Genomic DNA, 23,983 nt, shown 5'->3' with positions numbered 1-23,983 from the left:
TCTAGTAAGAACACTATTGCAGCGTAAATGAATGGGGAGAAGTGTATGATGCTGATTGGTCAGCGTCATACACTTCACTCCACAACGCCCACTTGGTCAAAAAGTAAAACACGCCCAATTGGGCATTAAGAAACTCATTAGCATAAAGCTAATATAGGTCATAACTCCGTCAAAAATGATCGTTTTTCTAAATAAAAAAACACTGCTGTCCCCTACATTACAGCCCCGATCACATTATGTAGAAGATAGGGGACTTATAATGTGGTGACAGAGCCTCTTTAAAGTCACTGAGCTGTTCAGTACGGCCCATACTGCTACCAATGTTTGTCTATTGAGATTGCATGGCCGTGTGCTTGATCTTATGCAACGGGTGCTGCTGGAACAGCTGAATTCAATAATTGAAGAGTGTCCACATACTTTTGGCAATAAAGTGTAGGTTATTTAGTTGTATTCGTGTTTTCTTCTTCAGATGTTTCTTTATTTCTTGTTCTTGGAAATCTGAGTGGTCTTGGTGGCCATCTTGACTTTTGCCTGCTATTTACAGAAACAGAACTAAGAAATGGCTGAATAGGACATTTAACAGTTTGACAGATGATGACATGCATGGACCTTTTTTTTAGGTGATATTTTAAAAGAATATGCCCTATAAGGGGTTTCTCTGGCACTTTATAAATAAAGTGTATTAAAGAAAGCACAGTATGTGATCACAGTCTGCACGCATGCATGGCTGATGAACCAGCGACATGCCCTATAATAACGTAATCAAGATCTATTGGATCATTATAGGGCGAGCTTATTTAGCAGTCACACAGGACCAAAATTTAGTATTGATTCTGTTGTCTAGCCCTGCTGTGGAGAAGCAGGATGAGCCTGTGTGGTGATTTATTTCTTGTGAGTGTATATAAGGTCTAGGTACAATCTGGGGATTGAGAAATTTACTCTTTTGTCTTCTGTTTTGTTCTATTCTAAACATATGAATGTATTGGTAATTTATTTTTTTATTGTTATATTAAAAATCTATTACATTTATTATACAATTGAAGTTACTTTTGAAAACCTGTTTCTTCATATGGATTCTCTGACTAGTAATACCACTTTTGTTTTGGACCCAAAGTATTACTGTATATTATTCTGGGACACCCGTTCCAAAGTGTCAGTTTATTTGGGATCTTGGATAAAATAGGGCATAAAAGGAAGCCGGTTGGATCACTTGTTGCTTTTTTATTATTTATTCTGCTCGGAGTGCGTGATTAGAACAGCCAAATTTACAATACCATGAAAAATACAATGAATCACGGATGTTGTGTACTTTCTTCTATGGCCAGTCCTTAAAAAGATTCCAGGCAAAGGTTATCTTCGCTGAAAGAATTGAACTGAGTTTGAAAAAACTTAATTAAGTATGTAATAAAACAACAATTAAACAGTTAAAACTTTGGGTGTTGCTACTTTTGTATCTCCCCTTTCCCAATTTCCCAAAATGATGTCTGCTGTTTTTAGAATTTTAGCATACACTACTAGTTTCTCCTTAGCAGGGGCCAGACAAGCTATTTTGGTGCCATAGTACAGGGGTTACAGTGATTTAACAGGGCATGAATAATGCACACAGTGATGTCACAGTTTATGGATAATCCACACAGTGATATTACAAAATGGTGGTAGTAGATACATGGTAATATCCCAGTACAGGTACATTGTACATAATGATGTCACATAATGCACAAAATATCCCATTACAGGGACAATGTAAATAGTGACATTACATCACAAGCATAAAATACAACAAAGAGATGCCAAGTTATGGGAACAATGTGACATCACATAAATTATATATAGTGATGTCACACCACAGACATAATTCACCAGTGATGTCATTTTACACTCATAATTGATACTGTAATGCGACAGTACAGGCGCACAGTGAAGTCACAGCGTAGGAAAAAAAAATCACACAATGAGGTCACAATTCAGGGAGCATGAACGCAGTGATGTCACAAATGTGTGCACTTCCTTCATATTTACAAAGTTATCCTGGTGAGTTTTCGCGCAGTTTATTTCAGGAATGAATACTCATAGGAGCAATGGTGCAGTACTACAGTGCAGTTCCTGAACCTCTTAATTAGTGAGAGAGGTGGATTTACTTTAAAATGAGTCCAGAGTACATACCGCCCTAGCTCTACAAGCGTCTAACAACAGAAGACGTCAAATTTTGCCCACTTTTTCCATACTAAACACATTAACCTATGATATGTAACTTTTATGTTACAGGAATATATTCAACTTTATTCCAGTCAGAACCCTGATTTAAATTAATGTTTGCACTGCATTTAATATTCTATGTGACTGCCTTTAAATGCCTGGGCTAAACCATCTGAGGCTGGAGGAGGAGAGAAAGGTTTCCCCTATTTCTTTTATAGTATGCTCTAAAGATTGTTCTAGAAGGAGGGTGGAGCTAAACTTATATAGGCTTGTCTCATCCCAGTTATTGGCAGATAGAGACAAGCCTGTGGAGAGATTGTTACACGGTCAGGGCCTCACAGCTCAGGTCTAGACCTTAGGCTCCCGGCCTGGCTTAGCAACATTGCCAGCTGACATTGCTGCATATTTTTGAATATCTGCACCTGACTGATAGTTACTGCAAAAAAATACAAGATATTTGTGCACCCGTCAGATGGGATCTGCATACCAGAGGAATCGCTATTTGAGCTATTGCATCTGAGAGACCGATTGCTACATTTAAGAGAAAAGTTAAAGAGGCTCTGTCACCACATTATAAGTGCCCTATCTCCTACATTATCTGATTTGTGCTGTAATGTAGGTAACAGTGGTTTTTATTTGGAAAAAGAATCATTTTTGAGTAAGTTATGAGCAATTTTAGATTTATGCTAATTAGTTTCTTAACAACTGGGCGTTTTTTACCTTTTGACCAGCTGGGTGTTGTAAAGAGAAGTGTATGACGCTGACCAATCAGCGACCAATCCATGTCATACACTTCTCTCCATTCATGTCCATTTGTACTCCGCACAGTGTGATCTAGCGAGATCACGCTGTGCTGTCACATACACCCACAGAAACTTTACTGAAGTGCCTTGAGAGTGAATAGACATTGCCTCCAGCCAGGACGCGATGTCTATTCACACTCCCGACACTTCGGTAAAGTTTTTGTGGGACTTACTCGCACAGCACGCTGTGCTGTCTTTCACAGTGTGATCTCGCGATTAAGTCCCACACGAACTTTACCGAAGTGTCGGGAGTGTGAATAGACATTACGTCCTGGCTGGAGGTGATGTCTATTCACACTCAAGACACTTCAGTAAAGTTACTGTGGGTGTATGTGACAGCACAGCGTGATCTTGCGAGATCACACTGTGCGGAGTACAAATGGACATGAATGGAGGGAAGTGTATGACACTGATTGGTAAAAAGGTAAAAAACGGCCAGCTGTCTATTAAGAAAGTAATTTGCATAAATCTAAAATTGCTCATAACTTGCTCAAAAATGATCGTTTTTCAAAATAAAAATCACTTCTGTTATCTACATTACAGCACCGATCAGATTATGTAGGAGATAGGGCACTTATACTCTGGTGACAGAGCCTCTTTAAGTTTTGGGCAACTTTGTTCCAGTTCCAGCACAGCCAGCACATTGCAGGAAAACAATTTTGTAAGAACTGTGTGCATCCATCTTGGACGTGTTCTGCAATTTGCAGACGAGTAAAGAAACCATAAGTTTATTTGTTTAACTTTACTTCAGTCTCCTGCCTATAATTTGCACAACACCATCAAGGGCACCCCACCTTCCATCGGTCAGGAGACGTTTACACAGGTTGTGCCCCGGGGGGAGTAAAACTACCACCATCATCTAAGTGCAACCCCCCTCATCACTGTACCAGCCCTAGTAGTGTGGGAGGTCTAGTGGAGGCGGGCCCTGCCACCGTGAACACCATCACCAAACCGTGATAGAGGACTACTACTCCTAACTGTCCCACTGGGTCAAACTGCACTCCCCTTGGGTTGCTGCACATTGTGTATACATTGTATGAGCATGCCCTGATGAATGTATAATAAAAATATACCTGTAAATGATCTGACTGCATGGAGGGGACTGAGCCCTTTTATGGCCCCCATACCAATGGTTTGACCTGCCTGCGTGCCAAGTATACCACTGCACATGCTTAAAATCCCTGTTAGGTTTCATTACTTTTTTATTAAGCCAAGCAATTGTAGTAGTTTTAGATAGGGTTCATGCTTACAATCATACAAATATATGTCATACATAATTGTGACAAAAAAATCCTTTTAAAAGTGAGTCCTAAGGCATGGGAACAGAAATGGCCCATCCCACACATTTTTTTCCCAATATATATTTGCTATGTCGTTCCCTGTGAAGTGAGCAAATTATTCTGTACAAGATGGGTTCATTTTAACAGATTGTGTCCTGAAGTAGAAGAGAGTGTTATGACGGTAATTAATGAAAGGCATAATACAGGAGGGAATGTAATTGAAATGACAGCTGGGAGCTTCATGTACCTTCGCTGTTTTGATCAAAGGCAGTCAGATTTTTGAAAACAGAATCTTCCTCCCATATTCTTCTGCTGAGCCATTCTGTTCTAGTTTATACATAGAGCTAATGTCCTAACATATTCTGGATTCCAATCAGCCTTCTATATCCCATTTGTTATCTATATAATATTCCCTTTGTATATTTGCTTTCTAGCGATACACTTATAAAAGCTCATTTTAAATACTAGTCTATGGCCTAGGCACTGTGTGAGTATAAGGCTGAATTCACACGAGCACATTACGTCCGTAATGGACGGAACGTATTTCAGACGGAAGACTGGGACCGAACACACTGCAGGGAGCCGGGCTCCTAGCATCATAGTTATGTACGACACTAGGAGTCCCTGCCTCGCTGCAGGACAACTGTCCCGTACTGTAATCATGTTTTCAGTACAGGACAGTACTTCCACGGAGAGGCAGGGACTCCTAGCATCGTACATAACTGTGACGCTAGGAGCCCGGCTCCCTGCACTGTATTCGGTCCGGGTCTTCCGGCCGAAATACGTTGCGTCCATTACGGACGTAACATGCTCGTGTGATTCCAGCCTTAATCTGGATGACTCCTTTGCAGGTCCATGTGCCAGCGGTGCAGCGCTAGTGGCTGCTGGCAGCCCCTGTTGTCAGCTGTGGTTGCTCCTTTCACCTGGGGAGACTATGCATTAAATGCTTATCATTGAATTCACTGTTATGGCTGCATAGTCAGTAGGGTGTCAAACTAGACCTAAGTCTTTCTAGCTGAACCGAGTATAATGAAGTACTCATGAAGTACTCAATTCTTCTTAAATACTGATAAGGTTGACCAGTATAGGCTGTATGCAACCTTATTATACAACAGTGTTAGCGAATTTGCTGTCGTTATTTGCAGTTGCTCATTGCCTTTAGATATAATTTATGAACATGTATGAAAAGTCTTAAATGTAAGCAGTTGTATGGATAGTTAATAGAATTTTCCTACTCTATGATATCAGCTCTTTGCCCCCCCCCCCCCCCCCCATGGATATAGTACACCAGGGAGCATATAACTAATAAAAGTAACTATGGTAGTAATGCAGCCGTGTGTATGTGAAACCACAGGACTCTAATAAACACTGTTGAACAGGTCAATAAATGAAGGAACAGACCTGCGGTATTGGTGGTTATTGAGAATGTGAGCATATTTAAAATTTCTATATAGCATGAGTAAAATACTTAATAAATATTGTTGTAGATTTTGCTACATTGCTATTGATTTAAAGAGGCTCTGTCACCAGATTTTGCAGCCCCTATCTGCTATTGCAGCAGATAGGCGCTGCAATGTAGATTACAGTAACGTTTTTATTTTTAAAAAACGAGCATTTTGGCCAAGTTATGACCATTTTTGTATTTATGCAAATGAGGCTTGCAAAAGTACAACTGGGCGTGTTGAAAAGTAAAAGTACAACTGGGCGTGTATTATGTGCGTACATCGGGGCGTGTTTACTACTTTTACTAGCTGGGCGTTGTGTATAGAAGTGTCATCCACTTCTCTTCACAACGCCCAGCTTCTGGCAGTGCAGCACTGTGACGTCACTCACAGGTCCTGCATCGTGTCGGCACCAGAGGCTACACTTGATTCTGCAGCAGCATTTGCAGGTAAGTAGCTACTTACCTGCAAACTCTGATGCTGCTGCAGAATCATCTGTAGCCTCTGGTGCCGACACGATGCAGGACCTGTGAGTGACGTCACAGCGTGATCTGCCAGAAGCTGGGCGTTGTGAAGAGAAGTGGATGATACTTCTATACACAACGCCCAGCTAGTAAAAGTAGTAAACACGCCCCGATGTACGCACATAATACACGCCCAGTTGTACTTTTACTTTTCAACACGCCCAGTTGTACTTTTGCAAGCCTCATTTGCATAAATACGAAAATGGTCATAACTTGGCCAAAAATGCTCGTTTTTTAAAAATAAAAACGTTACTGTAATCTACATTGCAGCGCCTATCTGCTGCATTAGCAGATAGGGGCTGCAAAATCTGGTGACAGAGCCTCTTTAAATACATTAGAAGTCACCGATTGGTAGATCAAGTGGTCTCCACAGGTGACAATGCAAAGGTCAATACTAGAGTCTTCCATACTAGAGTCCTATACTAGGGTCTTCCATACTAGGGTCTTCCATACTAGGGTCTTCCATACTAGGGTCTTCCATACTAGGGTCTTCCATACTAGAGTCTTCCATACTAGAGTCTTCCATACTAGAGTCTTCCATACTAGAGTCTTCCATACTAGAGTCTTCCATACTAGAGTCTTCCATACTAGAGTCTTCCATACTAGAGTCTTCCATACTAGAGCCTTCCATACTAGAGCCTTCCATACTAGAGCCTTCCATACTAGAGCCTTCCATACTAGAGCCTTCCATACTAGAGCCTTCCATACTAGAGCCTTCCATACTAGAGTCTTCTGGATCTTACAAGGTACTCTGTATTGTAAATAAGTAGAATGATAAAGTCGCACCATATGTCCCTGAAAAGCACTGGGAATATGGGGAGTGCTTTAGTCTTTTTTTTGTTCATAAAGGCCTAGCATACAGTATTGCAGATTTTCTTTTTGTTCATTGAGTTTTCATGTATATTAAAGAACTTTTAAGGAGGCCAATAAATTAAAAGAAACGTTTTATTTGAGAAAAGTATTGTTCATCTGATCAGCTTGGTAACACAAGTGAAGATTGTGATACATTTATTTATTCCTTAATTCAACCACCTGTCAAGTTTGGAGGTGTTCTTGATATAGGAATCTGTTGTGAATTAAAGCCACATCAAGCAGCACTCTCGTAAAGTCCCCATCTCATGCTGATATCATCTATGCTATTGAAGTTATCGTAAGAACATTTACTCCGCTATTAGCTCAGTGTATGTCTACATTAACAGTTCTGGATGTTGTGGACTTTCCAGTCCTCTATTTTCCTCATGTATGACTAGATTCAGCCTGACCATTACAGCTGATCATAGAATGTGTGATTGACACTATCCATCTGATCAGCATCTTTGCTTCTGAAGCCTTGAAAGCTGCACCCGTCAGGATAAGGTCTTGGCAAAGGATTATTCCATATTTTATATCTACAAGCCACATGTATTCCTCAAATCATTATGAAAATTGAATCTTAGCTTTGTAAATTGATTTTTTAACAAACACCTGGATCTTCTCTTCCTTATTAGAAAGTAATTGAAGCAGCGTCTATGTCTATAATTTGTTATCTTGCAATCAATCATAATGATAGATTTGTTTTTTTCCATGAAATTGCTTTAATTATTTTGTAATATCTTGAAATCATTACGTTTTATTTCTCTCGGAAAGTGTTTTAAGACTTGTCTGTCAAACGTGTATCACAAAGCATATGAGCACAGATCTTGAGGATGTGCAACAGGTCTGATCGTTTGAAATTTCTGGGTCAATCCCTATTTTGTCAATGATGCATTTATGTTGAGTAGTACTTCATAATTAATACTAATTGGATTGATTATTACTAAGGAAAGAAGTAGAGATAGACGTTTCAAGGGATGGTATCATCTGACAAAAAGCACATCAGAGAACGCATGTAGACAGATGCCTACCTGAGAAAAAGAAAGGATGACATTTTATACAGGGCTGATCTATAGGACCTATGGAGACGTTCGGAGTATGATCTTGGGATTTTTCCTGCCGCATACTCTGAACGTACACGGCAGTGAGAACATAACTTAGTTAGTTTAGTTTTGTCTATTAGCTCTTATTATTAAGCAAGGCTCCATAAATAAGTGAAGTGTAATGCTGTTTATTAAACCTTAAGTGTATTTTTTTTCAGTTAATAAACAGTCTAAAATCTCGGTATTTGGTCATGCTTGCGCTAAGGCTGAAATGAAAGGACTCGTGTATTAAATTGCAAAAAAAAATTGCAAACATTTGCAGGCAGACACAGTAAATTGTAGCCTCGGGGCCTAAGAAGACGTGTTACTTTCTCAAACAAGTGTTTTTCATTATTTAATCTGAAAGTGCCGATTCTAAGAGGCTATATAATGCATATACACGCACACACCCACCAACATACCCCTAATCCACATTAAGTATGTACGGTATATTGTATGTCTGAAAAATGTAAATCCATTCACTAATATGTGCCGCTTTTTTAGTAATAAGAAAACATTAAACTGATCTTAAAGCCTTAGGGTATTCTTGGGCAGCATATGGACCCATTTTAAAGCTGTTATTTTAAAATATCCACTAACTGAAATGCCGAAATCCACTTTAGTGATTTTGAAAAGCTTGAGTATAGTTGTTTCCGCAGGCAATTATAAAAGAAGTATGCCCGAAGAGAATAGGGGAGTCAATATAGCTACTAGATGAAATTGTGCCTAGAGATGTGCGAAATGTTCTGATTCTTGATGCCGAAATCCAGTTGGTGTACCACTAGCGCACTTTATGATGGGATCGTGTGGGATTTTAAGCTGTGCATCCCGGCATTCCCAAACTGTAAAGATTTCACCTTTTTATTATGCATAATAAGCAGATCATAAATAGCATAGACTAGTCTCACATAATGTTCGTTATTGGACAGGACTATATACACTTATTCAGGGACACCAAATGTGTCAGAGGATATAATCAAAGCTAAGATTGTCCAGAAAACTTGGAAATTTGCATTAAATAGGTATTATGTGGTAAGCAAAATGATAAACCAATGCAGAAATTACCAGAATATACAGGGTACTGAGTAGGCCTCCTATGCTTTAGGGTTCCCTGGGGTTGGGGAATTGTGTCAGGACTGACCATTAAACATAAGACCAATTACATGCTATGGGTAAGCTCTTCCTTTTTTATAAGTTAGAAATGTTGGATGCAGAAAAAAATGTTGATGTCTTACAAATGCATGGCAATGGTATATATGTTCTATTTTATACAGTGTATCACTTGTAAGCTGCTTTAAACCGTTAAATCCTGATGGGTGATTGAGTGTAATTGAAGCGCTGTTAGCGGGGCTGTTCATCCACCCTCCTTTTGCTGCTCTCACTGGGACAGTAACATATCTGCTTTAATGACAGGTCCTCTTATCAAAAGAAAATCACAATATTTGCAGCAAAGCCAGGCTGCTTAATGCCACCACACAGTGAAAGATGCTTTGCATGATAATTTCCCTGTAAAATAATGAATGGATTTCAATTCTTCCTCCCTGTGATCTAAGCTTTTTTGCATCTGCCGTACATACAAATCCACAAATGTTCTTTTTTCATAAATACAGCATGTGGTTTTACCCATTGTCAGAGACTAGGGGAAGCTTAGCAAGTTCATAACCATAATATAGTGGTGAGATGCGATCCAAAATGAATCCTCTTATGTTTGTCCCTCATTAAATCTTTGAGTATAAACTCTTTAAATACAGCAGATGGTTATTTACTGCATTAACATAGCTCATTAATTCCAGTTACTCCCTAGCTACTGGTAGGGAGTGAAGCCGCGTTCATGTCAGCCTGCTTGATTCTGGCTCTTGCTTTTAAATATCTAATCTTTAGGTGACCAAACTGAATTATCTGATATTTTTTATTCTGCAGAAGTATATTTTGTATATGTATCTCTGTGTTTAATAGGCTTAACCGGTCATAACCAGGACTGTTTTTGGCCTTGATGCCAAGGGCAAAAATGCGACATACTGAGGCCTTATTTAAATGAGCGTAGTTCACGTAGTTCACGGACCTATGTAACTCAATGGGGCTGTTCAGACAGTCCGTGATTTTCACGCAGCGTATGTCTGCTGCGTAAAACTCACGACATGTCCTATACTTGAGCGGTTTTCGCGCCTCACGCACCCATTGAAGTCAATGGGTGCGTGAAAATCACGCGCGGCACACGGGAGCACTTCCGTGTGCTGCGCGTGATTCGCGCAACAGCAGATCAAGAAATTAAGGGAAAAATAAACAGAGTGTCATAAGGAAGGCATATGCGCAAAAATCACGCAGCCACGCACCAAACACTTATCACACACGGAACTGCAACCTGCAAAAAATGCTGCATTTTTTGCGCGCGAAACGCAGACTTCGTGTGAATAAGGCCTAAAGGTGAACAAATAAAAAGTGTACATAAATCTCAAGGTTTTATATTATAAGGCTTCATGCCCACTTCAGTCTTTTCCTTCAGGGTGCTATCCGTTTTTGTCACTGATAGCACCCTGAACCCATTCATTTCAAAGGGCCCATGCACACTTCAGTTATTTAAACGGGTCCGTTCCGTTCCGTCAAAAGTAGAGCATGTCCTACTTTGGTCAGTGATTCAGTGACCGTGTGGCCCATAGAAGTCAATGGGTCAGTCAAAAAAACGGATGGCACACGGAAGGCTTCCGTGTGCCGTCCGTTTTTGACGGATCCGTTGCCATAGCAACGGCTGGGTGAGCCAAACTTCACAGACTACAGTACACATTCATTCCTGAAGATGGATGTGCAGAGACTCATAGCATTGGTGCATGATCACCCAGAACTGTGGGATACGCGGGCAGAATGCTACCACGACCGCTATAAAAAGGACGCCGCGTGGGAGGAACTTGCCAAGGAGCTTTTGACGCACAGATGGCAGCAGGGAACTAGTGCCCAGCGTCACAAAACAAGTAAGTAAATGCACACATTTCACTCCAAAAATCCCCAAAAAAAACAAAGCGAGCCAAGCAGAGTAATCTCAAACTGTTCTCTATGCTCTGAAAGCTACAGAAAACCGCACCAAAAACTTCTTGTAACCTTTCCATGTGTGTTTCCTGGGACATGTGACAAGTTCAAATGAAGTTTACCTTCCGTTTTTTAAACGGAAAAACGGAAGCCAAACGGAAGCACAACGTCCGTGTAAAACGGAAACACGGAACGGAAACGGAGTGCACACGGAAACAAAAACGGACACACGGATCCGTCAAAAACGGCCGATAAAACGGTGATGGAAGTGTGCATGAGGCCTAAATCCTACCTATGTTTGTTCACAAACACACTAAGGCCTCATGCACACTTCAGTTTTTTCCTTCAGGGTGCTATCAGTTTTTGTCTCTGATCGCTCCCTGAACCCATTAATTTCAATGGGGCCATGCACACTACAGTTATTTTGACGGTCCGTTGCTCCGTTCCGATCCAAAGTAGAGCATGTCCTACTTTGGTCCGGGATTCCGTGACCGTGAGGCCCCATGCAAGTCAATGCGGTCGTCAAAAAAACTGAAGGCACACGGAAGGCATCCGTGTGCCATCCATGTGCCGTCCATGTCTGATGGAGCCGTTGCCTAGCAACCGCCGGGCGGGCAGAAATACATTAGAAAAATATTACACTAATCGGCAGCCACTTGTCTCTATCAATAACTGATAGAGAAAAGAGGCTGCTGATTAAAAATAAAATAAAAAGCATTTCAGTCATTGTCTTGGAGATGAGTCCCTCTTCTTCCTCCAGTCCGACCTTCTTTTGTGACGCGGCAGCCTGTGATTGGCTGCAGAGGCCGCGGCAGCCTGTGATTGGCTGCAGAGGCCGCGGCAGCCTGTGATTGGCTGCAGAGGCCGCGGCAGCCTGTGATTGGCTGCAGAGGCCGCGGCAGCCTGTGATTGGCTGCAGAGGCCGCGGCAGCCTGTGATTGGCTGCAGTGGCGACATGGATTGAACGTCATCGCTGGAGGCCGGACAGGAGGAATGTAAGTATGAACTTATTATTATTATTTTTTTATTACATTAAAATTGTATTTTTCGCGCGCCAAGCATGTACTGTCCAGGGTACTGTCCCTCTTCTTCCTCCAGTCCGACCTTCTTTTGTGACGCGGCAGCCTGTGATTGGCTGCAGAGGCCGCGGCAGCCTGTGGTTGGCTGCAGAGGCCGAGGCAGCCTGTGATTGGCTGCAGAGGCCGCTGCTGCCTGTGATTGGCTGCATAGGCGGTCACGTGGGATGAAGCATCATCCCTGGAGGCCGGACTTCTGACGTCATCCTGACGTGCGTGACCGCCACTACAGCCTGTGATTGGCTGCAGCGGCGACATGGATTGAACGTCATCGCTGGAGCCGAACAGGAGGAATGTAAGTATGAACTTATTATTTTGTTTTTTATTATTACATTAAAATTGTATTTTTCACACGCCGAGCATGTACTGTCCAGGGTGCTGAAAGCGTTATCGGCGATCAGTGCAGCCCATTAACTCTTTCAGCACCCTGGACAGTACCATGCTCGGCGCACGGAAACGGAAACACGCAGTGCACACGGAAATCACACGGCCGCTAAAACGGGTTCACGGACCCGTCAATAGCGGCCGTGAAAACGGTGATGTAAGTGTGCATGAGGCCTTAAGGGGCAAAAGGAAGATTTTAATCATGAGGACTCTATTCTAAAAGATGTAGGGTCTAATATTGTCACTTTTTAAAAAAAATTAGTTTTGTGGTTGACATAATAAAAGATATCCAGGAAATGGTAGACTTTATTAAGTTGGTTAGGGTACTTTACAAACAGACTTATACTTAAAAAAAGAGACATGTTCCGCACACCTACATTTTACAGTGACCTATTTCTTCTTAGAAAACTTTTTCAAAAATGAACATAAGGTTTTTTTTTCCTCATACTCAATATCAAACGTTTGATGAAAGTGTAGTTGCTATTTAATTTTTATTTTGTGAACCTACATCATTTAGTTTTGTTTTTTAATTCCTAGTTTCCTAGCTTGTTAGGAACCTAAAGGGAGTCTGTCACCAGAAATTGGCCTATCAAAGCAGCAGCCCAGTAATATAGTGTAGCCTCACTGGAATATAACGCAATTTTGATTTTTTAGATGAGTGGCTCAGTTGCAGCGATAATAACTTTTTTCTTCATATGCAAATTAGCTTTTTGGAGCAACCATTGCTTCAAACAGCTCTACCTTCTATCCCCAGTCCGTCCCCCTCAACCGATGAAACTTCAGTGCTGTACTGTGCATGCGCCAATTCAAAAGCCAAGGCGCGGGCGCGCTCAAGAGAATACGGGGCAAAGCGTGATCACGGCTTCTACACTGCCTGGCCATGTCAATCAAAGAAGGAAGGGAGGGACGGTTCATTCAGAATTTGTCGAAGTATAAATATGATTTTTTTACGCATCTCATATGACCACACTGTACTTGACTCTACAGATACATTGTTAAATGATAAATTGCATTTCCTATAGATTATACTTTTAAATGAGGTAGTTGTGTGTATTCTGTAATGGGGCTATTTTTCCATTGACATAAAGATGATCATATATAGATCCATTCTATAAAATCCTTCTCTAGGGTGTATTGATTTTTTTTCTAAAACACTACTAGATGAATTCAGCCTGACCAACATCTCCTTGATGGTATTGTTCTCCAACATGTAAAGCACATTTATAAGGTGCAGTAAGTCTTACAGATCGTGTTTAGAGAGAACTCTGTGGCAGAGTTCTAACTTATGGAAACCTGATGGAGACGTAAAATACGCTCTGCAAGATTCTTTCTTTTTTTTTTATTCCCACTCTTCAGGTTGCCTTTCTTCCATAGCTGCATTGAAAGTCATTGTTGTTTTGGTATTGTACTCTGCAACGTGGAAATTGTCAGAGCCTTGATTTTATTCTGTTATTTTCTCCATCTAACATTATGGATAATAGATTACTTTCTCAGTTATGTTTTTCTGGTCTTTCTTGGGAAAGCATTCCAGGTGGAAGGAAAGCTTGATTTTATATCTTGCGCTAATGTATTTTAAGTCCTTAATGACCGTCCACCGTCTTTTGACGGCAGGCGGTGCATGTCCTTAGTCTACAGCGACGTCTATTCGGATGGAAAATATGCAGCGGAATACAGTACAGCAAAGTGGGTGAGATTTAAAAAGTCATCCACACGCTGCGGAAAACTTCAGTCCAGAAATTAACCTGCGGTGCGTAGTTTCAGCTGAGGAAAGTGGACTGATTTCCTGCATTTTTCTGATCTACTGCATAGTTTGCTGCGGAAATGCTGCAGAATTTCTTACAGGGGGTGGAAATTAGATCACATGTAGAAAAAATCTCACCATCACACAACATTTGGAAAAAAAAGCCACAAAAATCTGCAGTAAAAACCGCATGAAATGGCGGGGATTGTCCGCAGCGGATTGTCTGATAGTTGATGCATAAATGCTGTGGAAATTTTCCTGTGTGAACAGGGAAATGTGCTGCCAACATGATGCAAATGCATGGGGACGAACGATCGTAATCACAATCGTTCAGCCCACATACATTAAAGGGGTTTTCCCAGAATCATAAATGATCACCTATCCATAGGATAGGTGACAATTGTCTGATGGGGGGAGGGGGCACCGCTTGGCCCCCCATTGCTTGTGATAATAGGGGTTTTGAACCCCCAGATATTCCTCTCTGCACCCCACCCACCAGTGAGGAGGAGTTTGAATAGAGCGGCAGTGAAGCATGGTCCTGCTGCTTCATTCATTTTCCATGAAGGACATAGTCATTCCCATAGACTTTAAATGGAACAGCAGCATGTATGCTTGACCGCCGCACCACTCAATGTCCTCCTCACAGCGGTCAAGCAGTGAGGAGGAACGGGTGTTTTGGGACCCCCCAATCTCACAATCAGTGGGGTTCCCAACGAACAGGATTGGTGATAATTTATGATTCTGGGAAAACCCTTTTATGATCGTTGCTCCAAGCGCCGATTGATGTAATGTATAGTCCGTCGATCGCTGCTCATTTTTCAGTCTAAAACCACCTTAAGTCAAGAATGATTGTACAAATTGTAAAAGATAATCCTACCTATAGTCCCTCTAATTGTTAAACAGGGGATAGAGTATCACATAAATTGTCTAATTTAATGGAAGTCTAATCTGTAACAAGGTCCTTTTGATAAACATTGATTATTAAAGGAACACTCCAAATAAAAAAACTGATACACTGTGTTATGCCTAGAGCAAGGCCTGTGGGGGTGGTGTATGACTCCGAGATTAAAAGAACATCAAAGATATAATGTTATATCCTCCCTCCAACTTTCTCCTTAAAAAGTCTACCTACATAGCGTAGCTGTCGGTGAGCTGAATATTGGCAAACCAGTTTGAATTAGTAAAGTTTAATTTCACAAATTCTTAGTGTTGGTACCTGAAATAATTTTGCCTTGGTTTAAATTGCATTTTCATACTGGCTTCTCTAATTGCAGGTTCTTTATTTATGGAGTTTGTATTTACTTAGATATGTTTTTTCTTCATTAACAGCACTTTTACCCTATTTAAATGCAAGTATGTCTCCTTTAATTATTTCCAGTAGTTTAGCTTTGCTTACCTAGCCGTCTTGTGTAAGGTAGCTGTTCCTTTAGTCGCTTTCTAGTTTGTGTCGTAAATAGTCATATCACTTTTTACGTTGTGTATAGATTGCATGCAGATATTTTAGATTTGTTTTCTAAAGTTTATACTATTAGAATTGTTATTATACATTATTTAGATATTGGTGACATATTTTTCACTTCTGTACAGAGAATGTCCCTAGTGGGGCTCAGAAATCTAATTTCCCTGTATATTGCTGTCAGTCAGAATATTTTTTTTTTTTACCATGTTGATTCATTTTAAAAATGAAAATAATTCTGATTACTAAGAAGGTAAAGCATGCAGTGCTGGGATTATTACAGTTTGTAACAAAGAATAGAATGGGAAAGGAAACCGGGCTGCGAACGTCCTCGCAGTTCCATTCACCTAGATTAGTGTTCAAGAAACGACATTCTCTGCAGCGGCCTCGATTATTCAGGATGTGGAATGTCTCCAGTCGTAGCTACTGTTTTGCCTGATTTATTTCATTATTTTTCTTTGTCATTCAAATTAATGCCCTTCACCTGGAAACCATACAATGTAAAGCAGTTGGTTCCATATATTTTTTTACATTTTGTTTTAGTACAGTGTAAATTTGAAACCTAAATTACAAATCAATTCATATTTTATTTATTTGATTTGAAATCAGTATCTTGATATATGTGCAATTTTATGACCACAAACCTGGAATTTCTACTGTTCAAGCAAAGATAAATTGGAATTGAATATATTTTTCCATAGTTTTACGTATTAAAAAAAATATTCTCCAAAGCGTAAATGCATATTGCAGATTTATGCTGGTGGAAAAACGATGTTAATGGGTAGGTGGCAAATTATCCATGTAGTGTAAAATAGAAAAAAGATCATCTGATACCACGTTTTCTGGTTTGTTCAACTACTTTTCCGACTACTGGTCAGAACCATTTCACAATTAGCTGATGGCAGCAAAGTAACTACATGTTCTCCCCTTAGTGGTGTGTAGAGCTTGCTACCCAGTAAAATTGTCTCTTAGCTTCAATATTGTAGGAGACCCAATTTAAGTAATGACCTCTATTTATTGCTTATTATGTCCTAACATGAAGCAGGCAATCTCTTTAAAGAATGCAGTTTCATGTGCTGCATAGCTTAAAGTGTATGTCCACCTTTTAATGCCAGCTCATTCCATGTGCTGATACAATATATCATTATAGGGGGTCAAAGCTCCTTTTTCTGACACAGGATTTCAAATCCCTTGCATAGACATGGATGCAGATTTGCTATTCAATATGCGCTGACGTCCGTCAACATTTTGGCAGAAAAAACTGGCAAAACTAGACCGGCCAAGAGGTGGTATTAAAAACAAAAAAGTGTCTAGCAAGATGTGCCAAGTTTATTATACATATTATACAACATGCACCACTGTGATACATTTGGCACATCTTCTGACTGCCTGGTCTAAGTTTACGTTGTCTAAATCTTAGAGCATTAATAGATCTGCCCCATAGAGTTAAAAGCTAAAGTTCTAGCAGCCTCCTTTAGAGGGAACTTAGGAGTTTACTGCATACTATTTATAAATTGAACTCAATAATAAGACAGTATGCAGTAAGTTCCTAAGCTCCCTCTAGTGGCTGCTGTTGGTAGCCATAAATTTAGTACTGAATTCGTAACTCTGTCTATGCATGCCGTTCAGAGCTCTATATTAGAAAAACCTTCTGAAATATATGTTAAGAAATTAATCACCACACAATGTTGAATCTATTTAGATTAAAACCATAAATAAATAAACCAATAATGAATTAAAAACTAATTTGGAAGGATGAACATTCGCTTTAGAGTAAAACGGGGGCAGTGGGTAGTTTACGGTTCTCAGTCCTTCTCTTATTAGGACTGCATTGCTTAAACATTTTTGTAAACATGTTTTTACGATTAATGGGGCATTAGACTGTCATGATTTTAATTGTGCCAATCTAACTTTTTAATGTTATTGCAACCAAGTAATTTTTGTATTTATTTTTTACAGGTTTCCCTACAGCAACAACCTATGGACCAGTAGCAGCAGCAGCAGTTGCAGCAGCCAGAGGATCAGGTAGGTGGCCTTATAAATTGAGTGGGGCACACAATAGCACCAGATAGAAGCTAGTTGCATGGTTACTCTATTTTTCTATTTTAAGTGCCTGTTGCTGATTTTAGTCATTCATTTTCTTTGCAAGTTAAAGGTGAAGTATCAGGTTTGATCTGCAGGTCATCCCCTCTCAAGTAAGTTACAGTTGCATCAAAAGTAGAAATAGTGAGATACTAGCTCTTTATAATACTTAGATGGTTAATTTATGAAAATTTTACTTATTTAATATTTGTAATAATAATAATTGAGATTGCTGTAAAAAATCTATTAATTTAACCCATTTGTAGTTGTAGTGTACAAGTTTTTAAAAAAAATCCTTTAACTTGACATTGAAATAAAAGACCCACCAAACATGAAACAGATGTTGCCTTATATAAAAAAATCTCAATGACATTCACAGATATTTGCTTAAAATTTCTAATATGTTTATAAAAATTGAGGTTCTCGAAGTGTAAAATAGCATATATTTTATCCTAATATCTAAGAATCTAGTGTCCTTTAATAAGATTAAATGGGTTATAAATATTAATAGAGATATATACATATGCATGCAATAGATAAGATACATACATATCTGTGAATGTTATCAGTAACTTTTTTAGATAAGCCAGCAAGTCATTTTGGTGGACCTTTAATGACTGCCCAGCCATAATATGCATTTTATACATACTTTCCTTGAACAGGTTTTAGTTTTGGTGGAAGTAAGGCCTCATGCACACTTCCATCACCTTTTTCACGGATCCGTGTGTCCATGATTCGATCAGTGTGGTTCCCGTGTGTACTCCGTGTACACTTCCGTGTTTCCATTTCCGAGTGCCGCGCATGGTACTCACTGTCCAGCGGTAGTCACTGTCCAGGGTGCTGGAAGAGTTAAGTGTTGGACAGAGAGAAGGGGCTGCACTGATCGGCAGTAACTCTTTCAGCACCCTGGACAGTGACTACCGCTGAACAGTTAGTACCATGCACGGCGCTCACAATATAGATTTCTAATATTTCCTACAAAAACGCCAACGCAGAAAAAAAAAAAGTTCACACTTATCCAGAACTCCCTGCTTCTTCCTCCAGTCCGGCCTCCTGGGATGACGTTTCACCCCGTGTGACCGCGGCAGCCAATCACAGGAGCAGCAGTCACATTGACTGCCGCGTCATCCAGTGAGGTCAGACTGGATGTCAAAAGAGGGACGCGTCACCAAGACAACAGCCGTGGTACGTATGAACTGCTTTTTCTTTACGCAGATGCTCTGCCCGAAAGGGCTGCCCCTTCTGTCTATCCAGCACTGATAGAGAGAAGAGGCTGCCGATCAGAGCTGGATAGAGAGAAAGGCTGCTCACTTCTGCCCGCCCGGCCGTTGCTAGGCAACGGTTCCGTCACACATGGACGGCACACGGATGCCTTCTGTGTGCTTTCAGTTTTTTTGACGGACCCATTGACTTGTATGGGCCCCACGGTCACGGAATCTCGGACCAAAGTAAGACATGCTCTACTTTTGTCGGAACGGAACAACGGGACCGTCAAAAAAACTGAAGTGTGCATGGCCCCATTGAAATGAATGGGTCAGGGTGCTAGCCATCAAAAAAACGGCTAGCACCCTGAAGGAAAAAAACGGAAGTGGGCATGGGGCCTAAGAAGTACAAGATGGGTTTCAATAACCATATATTAGCCATCATCCAAAAAATCATTACAGAAAATGGCACTAAACAGTCACTGATTTATTAGCTTATAATATAGTTTACTTAAAGTACAATAAAAAATTATGTTCGAGTCTGAGGGGTTTATCTGTCTCTAAACAAGTCTATAGAGTGGAGCTTGTAGACTTGCTCAGACAAGTCTTTGACCATTCACATTCTCTGTTGGTCAGCAATGAAGATGAGATCACATGACAGGCCAGTCCCGCTGTCAGCATCATATAGAGCAAACTGTTAAATTATATATTCATAAGGTCGGGATAGGGTAAGGACCCATAGTGAATAGGTATGAGGCACTATAATAACACAAATTAAATGATCAAAGTTCAATATGTAAGTTTTAAGAAAATCACTTGGACTTCTCTTTTAATGTCATTGGTCATTCCTGTCCATAGCTGGTGATCAGCGCTGCCTGTTTACCTTGTAAAACCTTTCTGATAATGAAGGCATCAATACATGTTTTGACTTTGAAACTCTGCCAGATCTTAAGCAGCTTTCTTAATAATAAAGACAAACATGTCTCATCTTTCTGTGTTTCACATCCTTGCTCCCTGCCCCATCCACATATTCTTTGACAAATACAATTATTGTGTTTGCATTCGATTTGTTCGCTGTCTTCTTTTAAACACTTAGAATTTCACTAAAGAAATACACAATGTCTTAAAGAAAGAAATGCATCCTATCTATGCACATATAAACGACACCATAGCTTAGTACCAAGTATTTCCATAAAGTTTCTTATTTAGCGTCACTTAAGACATCTGCACCTTTTCTTGCCATATTAAGCTGCTTATTGACTTACTGCTTCTGCTTATTATAAGGTAGTTCATCGAATGAAAGAATAGTCTGTTTCAGCTTTTAGTAATGATAATGCATCTTATTAACTAATAAAACCATTACCCCAGCAAGGCATCCTAATAAAAAGGACTAATGCTGTGCAATAAATAATTTCTGCATTAATATCTAACACAACGAGGTGTCACATTGACAGATTCTGCACATATTTATTTAAAGAGACTTATGCCTAAACTGGCTTCTTTTCATAGAGTTACTCATATATATTTCTGGAGATACCCTTTCCTACATCCATGACTCAACAAAAGTTAGTGGTAAAAATAGTTCGAGCTGGCAGACAGCTGCAGTTGTACGCATGGAATTTTACAGCATTTTTGGCCACGTGAAGCCATGAGTCAAATGCTGATGGCCAGTGTTAAAATTGCTGACAGCTCTGTCCTGAACCAAGTACCTGAGGTGATAGTGACACCACCATAAAAAACATAGGAGTGTGCGTGTCAATAGTTTTGACAGGGGAGAGATCTCTGTAGCACATTTTTTTATAAAGAAATTATGCTGGTCTTAAAGGGTAACTAAACCTTCAACAGACTTCTGACGTGTCATAGTGACATGTCAGAAGTTTTGATCGGTGGAGGTCCGAGCACTGAGACCCCCACCAATCGCTAATACGATGCGGCGGAAGCGCTCGGGTGAGCGCTGAGCCGCTTTTAGTTTCTGATCATCTTTTTTCGAAAAGCTGATATAGAGGTTTACGGGGCCATAGACTTTATATGGAGTCCGTACACGACTAAATCAGCTTTCCAAGAAAAGCCGATCAGAAACTTAGCGGCTCGGCGCTCACCTAAGGGCTTCTGCCGCTTCGTTCTATCGTGGGGGTTTCAGTGCTCGGACCCCCACTGATCAAAACTTATGACATGTCAGAAGTTTGTTGAAAGTTTAGTTACCCTTTAATTAACTTTTCCCTCACCAGTGTGTTTCTAAATGTAATGTGTTCTGTCCAATGTTTAATTGTTCAAGTTGTAAAGGGATTATTCTAGCAACATAGCTCACTGTAATCAATACTATTCATTCATCCAACTTTAGAATTGTGAGAGAATTCAGTCCTGCCAGTGCCAGTGCTTACCAAGAATCTCTAGCATTTACAACATGGGCTAGAGCAGTAGACTTCAACCGGTGGCTCTTCAGCTATTGCAAAACTGCAACTCTCAGCATGCCTTGATCAGGCCATGCTGGAAATTGTAATTTTGCAAACACTAGAGGGCCACAGGCTGGAGAGCACTGGGCCAGATGGATGATCAAACCATGATTGTTTTCAATTATATGATGGTTTTCAACCCTTTGCTTATCAACATGGGTCTATGGGAGTTGCTCTTCAAAACTGTTGGAATACCTGGCATGGACCTTTCATAATTTTCTCAGATGAGGTGTGGTTGAGGATTAACATGAACTGGAAAAACCCTTTAGAGAAGAAAGGAAGAAGAAGAAAAAAGCAAAACAGAAAATCCGTTCCATGCAAACTGGCACTGCTTGCAGGCTGCAAAGCATTATTAGTTGTATGTAATATAGAGACATGTTGGTTGGTGACTAACCATGACTATGTATTTTTATTTTATCAACAGTTGTGCTTTGTTTCTACCATTTTTATTTTTATTATCTGTTCTCCTTGTCATGTCTCAGGAATGTACACCATATAAGCTTCTTTATTGTACTGCCTTTGTGTTTTAGTTTGTTAGGATGTATCTCTTTTACATATTGTTTTTTGTTTTTTTTTTGCAAAAATGTCTTAGTGTTTACCTTTGTAGATTTGTGCATAACTTTAACGCCAGCCCTTGGGGCTTAGCAAGTAGAAAGAGCAGTGGGGCATCCACAGGCACCATTAAAGGACCATGGCAGTCCTGTCTAAATTTAGTCCACCATTTGCACTGATGGAAACTATACATGAAATGTATTGTTTCTTCTTCTTAGTATTATGGGAATTCAAGTCTTTACCATCAGAATGCATTAAATTGATACCATAAGGACGGCTTAAGGAGTTCATGCAGTGGTGCAAAATGTACTTCTGTGCCAGGAGCCTATGCGCGGCACTTTCTTCTTGCTGGCCTGACTAGGCAGTAACAAAAATGCTTGTAAGCGGGATGGCGAGCAATTACATTTCTGTTGTTTCTCTCTTGCTTGGTTGAGGCTGCTGTAAGAGAGAGTGTCTCTGAGGCATTGCTTACAGCCTCTCTTATACTCGGACCTGCACACCTCTCAAAAACTCTTCTGAGCGCTCTCAGCAGGAAGGTTCGTGCAAAATTAATTAACCCTCTCTCGTGTCCAGCTTCCTGCTAGTACCGCTGACAGCATGTTTTGCTTGCGCAAACCAACCAACTCCAGAGACAGTTGTTTGTTTTTTTGTTTTGTTCATCCACTCTTGTGTGTGTAGTCGATTTACCATAGTAAAAGATCAACACTGTCCCCCATTTTTGCATAGCATACCACTCCTTGCTTTCAAGACTGGATGTGTTTTTGTACTGCACTCACTGTCCTTTTGTAAATGTACTTCAGTAGCAGTTCAAGTAGTAAATTAATTTCTTAGTTGGTATTGGGCACATCAACATTTTAATACAACATTGTTACAAATAAATATTGAACCACAGTGTGTTGGTTCAACGTGTAAGTACATTTGTCACTAGCTTAACAGGACAAATGAAGCATAATTGCAGCATATTCATCAAGTTGCCAATATCGACAATTACTGTGCAGTGAATGAACACCTAAGCACTTGTAACTTTTCAGTGTTGACAAAGCTCATTTTGCTAACCAGAAACATGCAGTTATCCAGTCTCTGTTCACAGAGCTTAAAGAGGAACTGTCAGCTCTCCTGACATGTCTGTTTTAGTAAATAATTGGATTACCATTGAAATAACAATTCTGGATCATCTTTTATTAGAACTCTCCATTGTGCCGTTTCTCTGTTATTTCTTCTACAAATGTATGAATAAATTGACAGCTGGGTGTTACCAGTTAGGGGTGTGTCCTACACAGACTGACAATGTCCAATCAGTGCTCACAGGATCAAACCGTGTACGCACCTCTTTGACAAGGAGAATGGTAACACCCAGTTGTCAATTTATACATACATTTTTAGAAATAACCGAGGAACGGCACAACGCAGAGTTCTAAGAGAAGATGCTCCAGAATTGTGATTTTATTGCTCTACTTTGTATTTTTTCCAACTCCAGGGCATCCTTTCTATGAACTTGAGCCCAGAACTGAACTGCATATTCTAGATGAGGCCTCACTAATGCTTTGTAAAGTGGTAATATTATATCACTGTCCCGCGAGTCCATGCTTCTTTTAATACACGACAATATCTTGCTGGCCTTTGAAGCAGCTGATTGACATTGCATGCTGTTATTTAGTTTATGATTTACAAGTACACCCAGATCCTTCTCAACAAGTGAGTCCCCCAGTGTAGCTCCCCCTAGGACATATGATGCATGCAGGTTGTTGGTACCCAGATGCATAACTTTACATTTATCCACATTAAAATCTTATTTGCCAAGTGGATGCCCAAACACTATGTCCAAATCAGCTTGTAA

The 23,983-nt window shown here is 40.2% G+C and overlaps 1 protein-coding gene across 4 annotated transcripts in view; it reads left to right on the top strand.

Annotated features, from left to right (window-relative positions):
- The window catches only part of MSI2 (musashi RNA binding protein 2), a 628,067-nt gene that overhangs the window by 524,210 nt on the left and 79,874 nt on the right, over nt 1-23,983 (top strand). For 3 of the 4 annotated variants that reach the window (XM_075852821.1, XM_075852823.1, XM_075852820.1), the window contains exons 11-12: nt 15,731-15,754; nt 17,817-17,882. In XM_075852821.1, coding sequence (XP_075708936.1) covers nt 15,731-15,754; nt 17,817-17,882 — 90 coding nt within the window. The remainder of the gene's footprint in view (nt 1-15,730; nt 15,755-17,816; nt 17,883-23,983) is intronic. The other variant, XM_075852822.1, reaches the window with a different exon arrangement.

The sequence above is a fragment of the Rhinoderma darwinii genome, chromosome 2, assembly GCF_050947455.1.
Source record: "Rhinoderma darwinii isolate aRhiDar2 chromosome 2, aRhiDar2.hap1, whole genome shotgun sequence".
Classification (NCBI taxonomy): Eukaryota; Metazoa; Chordata; class Amphibia; order Anura; family Rhinodermatidae; genus Rhinoderma; species Rhinoderma darwinii.
The sequence above is the reverse complement of the archived record's forward strand: the minus strand, read 5'-3'. Positions and strand labels throughout refer to the sequence as shown.